Source organism: Homarus americanus, unplaced genomic scaffold (genome assembly GCF_018991925.1).
Source record: "Homarus americanus isolate GMGI-L3 unplaced genomic scaffold, GMGI_Hamer_2.0 scaffold53233, whole genome shotgun sequence".
Taxonomy (NCBI): domain Eukaryota; kingdom Metazoa; phylum Arthropoda; class Malacostraca; order Decapoda; family Nephropidae; genus Homarus; species Homarus americanus.
The window spans coordinates 1,410,791-1,421,354 of record NW_024751660.1 but is presented as its reverse complement, the minus strand read 5'-3'; the positions used below and the strand labels follow the sequence as shown (position 1 = coordinate 1,421,354).

General features: G+C 45.3%; 2 protein-coding genes across 2 annotated transcripts in view; one reads left to right on the top strand and one right to left on the bottom strand.

Moving 5' to 3' along the window:
• The window catches only part of LOC121854718, a 4,986-nt gene extending 172 nt beyond the window's left edge, over nucleotides 1–4,814 (top strand). Inside the window, exon 2 of the mRNA XM_042349454.1 lies at nucleotides 4,382–4,814. Coding sequence (XP_042205388.1) covers nucleotides 4,382–4,814 — 433 coding nt within the window. The remainder of the gene's footprint in view (nucleotides 1–4,381) is intronic.
• Nucleotides 4,815–5,441: 627 nt separating this feature from the next.
• On the bottom strand, nucleotides 5,442–8,986 carry LOC121854717. The gene is made up of 2 exons (XM_042349453.1): nucleotides 7,328–8,986; nucleotides 5,442–6,433 (listed from the first exon to the last, which is right to left on the bottom strand). Exons 1-2 carry the CDS (start codon nucleotides 7,791–7,793, stop codon nucleotides 5,754–5,756), a joined length of 1,146 nt encoding a protein of 381 aa, XP_042205387.1. The 5' UTR covers nucleotides 7,794–8,986; the 3' UTR covers nucleotides 5,442–5,753.
• Nucleotides 8,987–10,564: the final 1,578 nt, after the last annotated feature.

Genomic DNA, 10,564 nt, shown 5'->3' with positions numbered 1-10,564 from the left:
CCTATGTGCCTCTGTAAAGGCCTGGGACTTAGGGATAGAAATCCCTTACCAGGCTAATCAGGATCTTAATAAAGGAAAGTCAAGGACCATGGTTTTCCGAGGAATAACAAACAACCGTTAGAGATCGGCATCTCTTTACTATAAAAATATAACAAAACTCTGACACCACTCAACAAACATCAAATAATTACGGGAGTCAAACAATTAAAGGAAGCAAACACTTAAAGGAATCAAACAAATAATGGGAGTCAGCAATCAATGGATTCAAACAATTAAATGGAGTCAACAATTGATAGAATCGAACAATACAGGGGAGTCAGCAATTAATAGAATCAAACCATGAACAAATATTTCCTACGGCAGTGGCCCTGGGGGAAGGTTCTGGAACACGGTGATGCACACTCAGGGTAACGAAACGTCCACTTCGACTCCACACTCAGCGACGACTTGAAAAGGCAGGAGAACACCGGGGCACCGACGGAATGTGATGAACTGATGGTCGTGGTATGCGGTAGTGGTAGATGACCAGAGAGTTGGCAGTTGATAGGTGAAGGTCTGGGAACACAGCCCACGAGTCCAGGACCTATGATGAGATCACAGCCAGAATTTTGACGGACGGCGGCTGGGTTGAATCTCCCGGCGGCGGTGATAGTCGCTGCCGTTCTCACCTCCGTCCAACCACCCCAAGTGTCGTCTGCACCAGCAAACGAGCGAGTTAGCAGCGGTAACTAGCCGGAGGATCGTTTCCGCCCTTACAGCCTCCCCCCACCCCTACTGTACCTGCCCCACCACACCGTAACACCTCCACCCCCACTGTACTTCGCCACGCCTAGTACATTGGCAACCCTGAGCCTGGCCGCACTGTTTGTAAACTTTGTGGTCAACAGACTCTCACACCCTCTTTCACCACATCCTCATCTGCCCTATGACCTCCCCCTACAGGGGTGGCACCTCTTCCCTCCTCCTCCTCCTAGTGACAGGCCTGGCACTAGGGACCTGCCACACTTTGCCATAAACAGATCAATTGTATCGGGAATTTTCCCCCCACACACTCATCATTGTCACTTTATGTAACTTGCTGACAAAACCCATGACCTTTCAGGCCTTTTACGCCCTTAATGCATGAGTCATAAAGGCAAGCATGAACTCCGCATGCTTCCCAGTTGGGCACTGTAAACGCTTCTGCGCTTCACCTTGCACAGGATGTAAGGGGTGCCCAATAAACTAGTCCCTCGTGGGCAATCTGTAATCTCATTCGCCTCTACCGCCGTGGACTTCCCCGAGTGTTGATGTTGTCGTCCACACCTTCCCTGGTCGTAAATCCACCCAACTGCGGTATATGCTCAAACTTAACTGCCTTGAGCAGATTAATGATGTCGCCTCCTTTCTTACGACCTCCCACCCTCCTATCCTCGTCTACTGTGATGGGTCTGTCGCCACGCTGGGCAGCGCTGGGGCAGCTGTGTGGATTCCTGAGCGCCAGGCCCGCAGGAAAATCAGGGTCCACGACTGGGCCTCCTCCACTGACACTGAAAGCATAGCCATCCTCGCGGGCATTCATGAGGGGGCTACCTATGCTCGCACTGAACGCCGGAACCTCCTTATAATCAGTGACAGCACTTCTGCGCTAGCGAAGCTCAAATTACCCTCCCCCTCCTCCCCTGCCGCCCAACACACCCTCGCCGCCGTCGCCGGGCTAGAACAAACTGATGACATCCGTGTCAAGTTTATTTGGAGCCCGTCGCACACAGGAATAACTGCCTGTGACACTGTTGATCGACTTGCCAAAGAAGCGACACAAGAAGATATTGAAGCCACCCTCGCCCTCTCCCTGAATCATCTCAATTCTCTCATACACGCCACACAACGAGAAGCATTCGACGAAAATTGGACACACCTGAAACAACGGGGTAGCGTCACACTACGCCACTATGACGCTGTAACCGGTAACGACAACCGCCACTACAAAGAGTATCAATCCCTGACTCGATCTCAACAGATTATGTACATGAGACTGCGCCTAGGGTACAGGTACCTAAGGTACAGGTACCTATGGTGCATTGGCAACCCTGAGCCTGGCCGCACTGTTTGTAAACTTTGTGGCCAACCCGACTCCCACATCCTAACCTGTCCTATGACCTCCTCCTACAGGTCCCCAGCCGTTACCAACACCTCTTCCTTCCCTGACCAGATATCCCTCCTCCTAGTCACAGGCCTGGCACTTAACATTATTAGGGACCTGCCACGCTTTGCCATACACAGATGAAATGTACCGGGAACTTTCCCCCCACACACTCATCATTCTGTCACTTTATGTAACTTGCTGACAAAACCTATGACCCTTCAGGCTTCTACGCCCTTAATGCATGAGTCATAAAGGCAAGCATGAACTCCGCATGCTTCCCAGATGGGCACTGTAAACGCTTCTGCGCCTCACCTTGCACAGGATGTAAGGGGGTGCCTAATAAACTAGCCCCCTCCGGGGCAATCTGTAAAAATCTATATAATTGAATAACATGGTGAATAATTTGGTATCATACATTTGGGTAAATATTTATATAATACAAATGGTGCTGTTACAATCACCTGTATTTGTATCAACACCTGTATCTGTATCAACACCTGTATCTGTACCTGCATCAACACCTGTATCTGCATCATCACCTGTATCTGTATCAACACCTGTACACACACTGTTGTCACCTGAGCTCATAAATCGAGAAGCAGTTCAGTAAAAGTTGCATCAACAAGTGAACCGCCAACAACTACCAATACCCATCCCAACTCCCTGAAGCATTGAAAACCGACCAGGAGCTATTACATGGTGACCGTGACCTGGGAAGAGAGTCTATCACACAGTCAGAAAGGTCAGGTCAGCGTAAAATGTGCTGATTGGCTCTCGGTGTGACTCTGGTATCGATGAAACTGCCGACTGAAGAGGTGGTAAATGTGTTTTATTAATAGCACGGAGTTTACCTGAGAGGTGTGTGTGTGTGTGTGTGTGTGTGTGTGTGTATTTTCCTCTTGTCTGTCTGCCGATGATAATGTGAAGGTGTCGGGTTCGGTGGCGGGTTCGGTGTCGGGTTCAGTGTCGGATTCGGTGGCGGGTTAGGTGTCTGGTTTGGTGGTGGGTTCAGTGCCGGGTTTGGACTCAACGATCACCTTGGTCCGTCCTTCAGGCTGCTGGCGCCATAATATTAAACTAAACCCACTCCAGCCGGGGTGATGAAGTCTCACAAGACTTTATCCACCATCTTGCCCGGCCATACCTCACAGCGCCTCTTATCTGCTGGTCCCGGACACAAAGGCTTGGTCGCTCATCTCAGGTCTTTCTTCCGGGTAACTTATTGTGTGTTAGCCTCATACTGGGTCATGCCCGCCTCCCTGCGAGAGTTCCTGCCAGGGGCGGTGATAGTTCCTGCCAGGGGGTGATAGTTCCTGCCAGGGGGTGATAGTTCCTGCCAGGGGGTGATAGTTCCTGCCAGGGGGTGATAGTTCCTGCCAGGGGGTGATAGTTCCTGCCAGGGGTGGTGATAGTTCCTGCCAGGGGTGGTGATAGTGGGGGTGGTGATAGTTCCTGCCAGGGGTGGTGATAGTTCCTGCCAGGGGTGAGTGATAGTTCCTGCCAGGGGTTCCTGCCAGGGGAGTTCCTGCCAGGGTGATTCCCAAGGAGTTCCTGCCAGGGGGTGATAGTTCCTGCAAGGGGCGATAGTTCCTGCCAGGGGTGGTGATAGTTCCTGCCAGGGGGTGATAATTCCTGCCAGGGGTTCTGCCAGGGGAGTTCCTGCCAGGGTGTTCTTGCCAGGGGAGGTGATAGTTCCTGCCAGGGGTGATAGTTCCTGCCAGGGGTGATAGTTCCTGCCAGGGGTGATAGTTCCTGCCAGGGGGTGATAGTTCCTGCCGGGGGTGATAGTTCCTGCCAGGGGGTGATAGTTCCTGCCAGGGGTGGTCAATTCCTGTCGGGGGTGATGTTCCTGCCTGGGGTGATAGTACCTGCCAGGGAGTTCCTGCCATGGGTGTTCTTGCCAGGGGAGGTGGTAGTTCCTGCCAGGGGGTGATAGTTCCTGCCGGGGTGATAGTTCCTGCCGAGGGTGATAGTTCCTGCCAGGGGTGGGGGGTGATAGTTCCTGCCGGGGGTGATAGTTCCTGCCGGGGGTGATAGTTCCTGCCGGGGGTGATAGTTCCTGCCGGGGGTGATAGTTCCTGCCGGGGGTGATAGTTCCTGCCAGGGGGTGGTTAAATGGAGACAGGGGTAAAAAGAGATAAAGAGAGAGAGAGTTGCCTGGTGGACACACGTGGCCAGAGAGGAACCTGTCCATAAAAAGCGGTCGAAATCGGACCCAGGATACTACCGCCCCATATCACTGTTATCTGTCGTCAGCAAGATATTTGAGAAGCTATTCGGGGAGGAATTGTGTCGCCACTCTGACTACCACAATCTGTTGTCAACCAACAGTTTGGTTTCAGATCATTTCGATCCACCTCAGACCTGTCTGCTGCCGCTCCCCAGAGACTGGCAGGATGCACTGGACAATGGTCTGGACACCCTCGTGATCGCACTTGACATAATGGGGGCCTTCTACCGGGTGTGGCACAGGGGCCTCCTGAAGAAGAATCGAGCAAAGGAAATCGAGGGGAACCTCCTGCTTCTAGCAGACTACCTGCGAGGGAGGACCCTCAGAGTTGTCATCAACGGTCAGACCTCCAGAGACTTTCCATTCGAGGCATTGGTCCCTCGGGGATCTGTTTTGATGATTGCACCCTATCGTGCTCTTATCCCCGCCAGGATAGCCAGCGAGCAGTCCAGAGAGTAAGGCCGATTCACACGACCCGTTTCTGTTCCGACCGTCAGACCGTCGGCTTGGCGCCGTCAGAATGTTGTGTATTCACACGACACGTTCCCGGTCCTTCTGATACCGTCAATCAGTGCTTACATAACTTTTGTTGTGTGATTATCATGGCCGGTCGGTCTCTTAAGAATTTGGCGGCAATTGCTCTTCTACGAGAGGAAGAGGAGGAAAAAAAAGTTCGTGGAAAGAGGAAAAGGTTATGGGTACATCAGTCACTGAAAAAGAGAAAGTGCGAGGGAGAATTCTGGACCCTCTGTAAAGAACTGGCAGATGATGAAGTAAAATTCTACCAATACTTCTGAATGTCCAAGGCTAAGTTTAATTATTTACTAGAAAAAATCGAAATGGACCTGGCAAAGATGAACACCAACTGCCGAGAAGCAGTACCCCCAAAAGAAAGACTAGCAGTTTGCTTAAGGTAAGAATAAAGATGCTGTACATATTGCATGCATTTTACTGATATAAAAATTTTCCGAAATACAAAATGTATAACATTACAGTAAACTAAATTTTGTTACTTCTCGTTCTCACCTCCAAAAATAAAAATAAATTGCTGTTACTTCACAAAACACAATCTTTTATTATGAGTGCTTTAAATAATGCATGAATATTATTTATATAAAAGATTTTTCGAAATACAAACTATGTATTATAAACCTTACAGTAAACAATTTATAATTTACTTCGAAAATTTTGTTACTTCCTGTTCTTATCTCCCAAAAAAGAAACACATATTGCTGTTACTTAACAAAACAAAGAATTGTTCCATCTGATCATCTGAGATTTGATTAAATATATACCGTATGTATATAGTGTGTGAGAGAATGAGAAGGCGAGTGATGTGCCTTTTATATTCCATTACAAATTAATGAAATCTTCTGTGCTTGCTGCAGGCGAGTTAGATTATGATGATGGAGTTGGTGAAAATGATGATGTTTGTGAAAGGTTAGTTCCCGAAGCAAACGCTGATGATGTAGCACTAGACTGTGATGACTGATCTGCTAGTTCTATCAACTCTAACTCAGATACCAGAGCAAGAACTTTAGTTTTACATATGTTTTGATGATAGGGAGAAAACTTCTTTACTGTAGCTGAAATGCTCTGGAAAAACAAATCAACGGCATCGGGAGGGTTTCCTCCCTTCTGACTTTCACTCTCAATTAGATGTTTCATTAAAACAAACGAAGGTGTCTCAGGTATGTGGACAAATTTCTTAGCTGGAGGTCGACTCCTTCTCCTTGTGGCAGCCTCTGATTGTATTGATGAAGCTTCCTCATCACTCAGTGTCTGTCCTGCTTCTCTACCTCTCTTATTTTTTGAGCATGGAATCCCACTCTCCGTCTCTTCTGTGACTACAGTATTCACCGTTTCTTCTTCAAGACTAGTCATCGTTTCTCTATCACGAAGGAAAGGTTTAATGAATGACATTTCATCTGCATATCTCCATTTTGTTACATTTACCGCTTCCTGGCCACTCTTGGTATTTATTTTTCTTAAATACCTACGGTACTGGTCTCGAAGATTACCCCATCGTAGCTTGCATTCATGTCCTAGAATGAGAAAGCATACGGTATCATTGCAGTGTGTGTATGTATGTGTAGATAGCTAGATAGATAGATAGATAGATAGATAGATAGATAGATAGATAGATAGATAGATGGATAGATAGATAGAAAGATTGATAGATAGATAGAGAGATAGATAAATGGAAAATTTTTCTTTTCAGATATCTTGCTACGGGAGACAATTTTAGAACTATCGCCTTCAGTTATCGTTTAGGACATTCAACAGTCCATAGCATTGTCAAGGAGGTGTGCAAAGACATCATCATGAGACTGAGAGAGGAAGTTATGCCAACGCCAACTGAGGAAGCCTGGAGAAAAATTGCAGCTGAATTTTGGGAACTCGAATTTTCCAAACTGTGTAGGTGCCATAGATGGTAAGCACGTAAAAATCCGTGCCCCACCAAATAGTGGCTCACTATTTTTTAACTACAAACAAACATTTTCAACTGTATTGCTTGGTGTGGTGGATGCAAAGTACAGGTTTGTGGTAGTTGATATAGGAGCTAATGGAAAAAACAGTGATGGTGGAATCTTTGCACACTCAAGGTTCGGCGAGGTATTAGAAAAGAACACTCTGAATGTACCTCCAGAAAACCTGCTACCGGGAACATCTTGCGCAGCACCACATGTGCTTGTAGGGGACGAAGCTTTCCCTCTGAAACCCTACTTAATGAGACCATACCCAGATACACAGATTGATGATGATCAGAAAAGAGTTTATAATTACAGACTTTCACATGCTAGGAGGGTAGTTGAAAATGCCTTTGGCATTCTGAGCCAGAAGTTTTTGATTTACCAAAGAACACTGAATTTAAATCCTGAAAATGCAGATGTCATTGTTTATGCTATTTGCCTTTTACATAATTTTATTAGGGAAGAAAACATTTCTGATCTTAAAGGCAATATGTCAACACACTCTCAAAATATCCTGATAAATATACCGAGACAAGGCGGAAATGCTCATCAGACTGCATTTAATGTAAGGGAAAAATTCAAAGCATTTTTCAGTAGTCCTTGGGAGCGATATATATATGATGTAATAAGGCAAGACAAAACATTTCAAGTGTAATAAACTTATTTCAAACTCACCTGGTTTGTTTATTGCCTCGCCAATCACTTTCCATATCTTATCTTTATGCAGATTATCACTGTACTTCTTGTTAGTCATGTCAAATAACTCTTCATACCCTCGCACAACTTCTATCAGCCTTTCGTCCATGATGCCAAACACTGAACTAAATTCGTATGGGTCCTCGTTCACACGAGCCGTCTCCAACCCGTCAGGCTGGCGCCAAGCCGCCGTCAAACCGGCCAGGATTTCTCGAGAAGAAATCCGAGACGTGTCGGTCGGCTGTCGGCCGCCTGCCGCCGTCAGCATGACGGGTCGTGTGAACAGTTACATTAAAATGCATTTAAGAAATGCTGACGGCGTTTGTCCACAGCACGTCAATTGAGGTTTACAGTTTTTTGTGTATTACTAAGTAATTTGTCTACAATATTATTTACTACGTCTAGATCATTATATTTTAGTGGTTTTAATTCATCCACTGACTTTAACTATGTATGCGACTAGGCTAGAACCTTGTCAGTGATCCCATGTAATCAACTGTTTAAATAAAGAGAGAGAGAGAGAGAGAGAGAGGTAGTCGTAACCGAAGAAATAAACTTTAAGTGAAGCCCAAAATCCAGGACAGAGGTGAAAGCTTTCTTGTTGAGGTGGTGACGGCCAGACCCAAACATAAACACTAAGACACGCTGGCAGGGAGATGGGGATTAGTGCCAATGGAGGAAGACGTAGACGTATTCTCCAAAACGTCGTATGTCAATATTTCCCCTTCCACCTTTTCCCTTGTCAAAGTGCACGACACAATAAAAAAACAACATAATTTAATAAAATTACTTGGAAATGGAGGCTTACCTCCTCCTTCCCCCCTCTCCTACCAAACCCCCTTTCTCCTCCAACTATCAGATACTTAGCTTTCTCGTACGATGGGCTTATGAGTCCTTGATGACGTTCTCTGAAGACTTCAGCTAGTTTTGACAGTTACTACGTTGATCCAACTTTGCTAAACGTAAAAAAGAACAAAAAAAAAACACAAAGTTGGTTCTCGTTGGCAGACGTGTGATCTGGGTGGTTGTGTAAACAGCTCTGCCGGTGTACCGGATACAGGGTCAGCGGACTACTGACCCCTTCCTCCTGACCAATAGCCCTCCTCCTCCAGACAGGCCTGGCACTTGACTTATTAGGGACTTGCCACGCCTTGTCATAAAGCGATGTATTGTATCGGGAATTCTCCTCAAGCACCTACGCCCTTAATGCATGAGTCACGAAGGCAAGCATGAACTCCGCTTGCTTCCCAGATGGGCGCAAATCTAAAAAAATCACAGTTGGACAAGTATCTCATTAATTAACTTATTAGTTGAAAGTCTCATCGGACAACGCAGTTATTTCTAATAAATAATAGTTATAATACAATAGTAAGCTATTATTAATTTATTTATATAAACTAATTTACCAGAATTAAAGTAGTTGACAAGAACTAGTCAAGAGGTCTCAACCCGGTGAGCCATCTGATGACCACACACGCTCCTCAGGCTAATTATATATAAGAAACAAACGATTTATTTAGTTATACACGTTAATAATGAGTTATACCTCTGACAACAAGCCGGACGCTTCCAAGGGGCTGTCTCCACTTTTCAGTCACTCACATGTGGCGTCCCCCAAGGCACCAAGATGGGACCGCTCTTCTTCCTTATGCTTATCAATGATGCCCTAAGAGAAACCTCTGCTCGCTGGAAATATGTCGACGACTCCACCATTGGGATCGGTGTCAAAAACTCGGCTCCCAACTACACCGCCTTCCAGGATTATTTTAACAGTCTCCAAAATTGGGCCACCAACAACCACGTTACCATCAACCATACTAAAACCATGGTTATGCACATCAACCTCTCGTCCGCCCTTGTCCCACCCCATTCCAATACTTTGCGCCCCAACACACTCCAGGTTGTGGACCCCACTAAGCTCCTCGGTGTCACCATTGACAACAAACTAAATTGGAAAACACACGTCAGTACAGTTGTCAAATCTTCCAGTTTTTGTCTCCACCTCCTCCGCCGACTCAAGTCCCTCGGAGTTCCTGCTCCTGACCTCTTAGTGTTTACTCAACATTCATACTTCCCAAGCTCACCTATGCCTACCCTGCCTGGTCTTCCTCCCTAAATGCCACACAAACTAAACACCTCGAAAAAGTGCAAAAGAGGGCATGCAAGATTATTCTCTCCCCTTCCTACTCCACATATCAAGAAGCGCTCAACACACTAACCCTTTCGGCTCTCTCTGATCATCACCACGACCTCATCTGCAAATTTGGCGAGAAGTTTCGGCACCACCCTCGACACCGGCTCCTACTTCCGCCCGAGATCAATTCGTCTGCGAATTGCTGTTCGACACCACAACCGCATCCAGCCCATACGAGCACGAACTGATCGCTATAAGAACAGCCCAGTCCCAACCATTGAAAAAATTATCAACAACTCGTAATCAACCAGTGCATTCACTCCGAGCCAAGCTAACCTTTTTACACTGTCACTATGTTGAAATGCCCTGTAGTATGACCTTCTCCCTACCGAGTTATTATATATCATATTTGTATCACTTATGTTACTTGTATATTATTTGTCAATCAAGTGATCCATTCCCCAATTATGTAACTGTATATTATCAGCCTAACGGTTCCCATGCTCTTTCAATAAACCATTAGTTATTATTATTATTGTTATTATTATTATTATTTTTATTATTATTATTGTTATTATTATTATTATTATTATTATTATTATTATTATTATTATTATTATTATTATTATTGTTATTATTATTATTATTATTACATAATCATCCCAATATAAATAAAAAAATGCAAATATAAAGCTGTTTCATTTACATAATATTAATTTCCATTTTTTGTTATTCCATGAAAACAAAGACACAAACTAACAAGCAAACACATAAGCAAACAAACACAACACATACAAAAAAAAACAACCAACAAACATATAACAAATTATCAAACAATCAAACAAACAGACAAACCGACCAACAAATAAACAAACATCTGACAACAGCAAGAAAAGATTACCCTG

Excerpts from the sequence above, each read along its gene's own strand:
- LOC121854717 (XM_042349453.1), bottom strand. The coding sequence starts at position 7,793 with ATGCTGACGGCGGCAGGCGGCCGACAGCCGACCGACACGTCTCGGATT. Across the intron at positions 6,434-7,327 it reads TCAGGATATTTTGAGAGTGT|ACTGCAATGATACCGTATGC; the intron begins GTTGACATATTG and ends ATACATACACAC.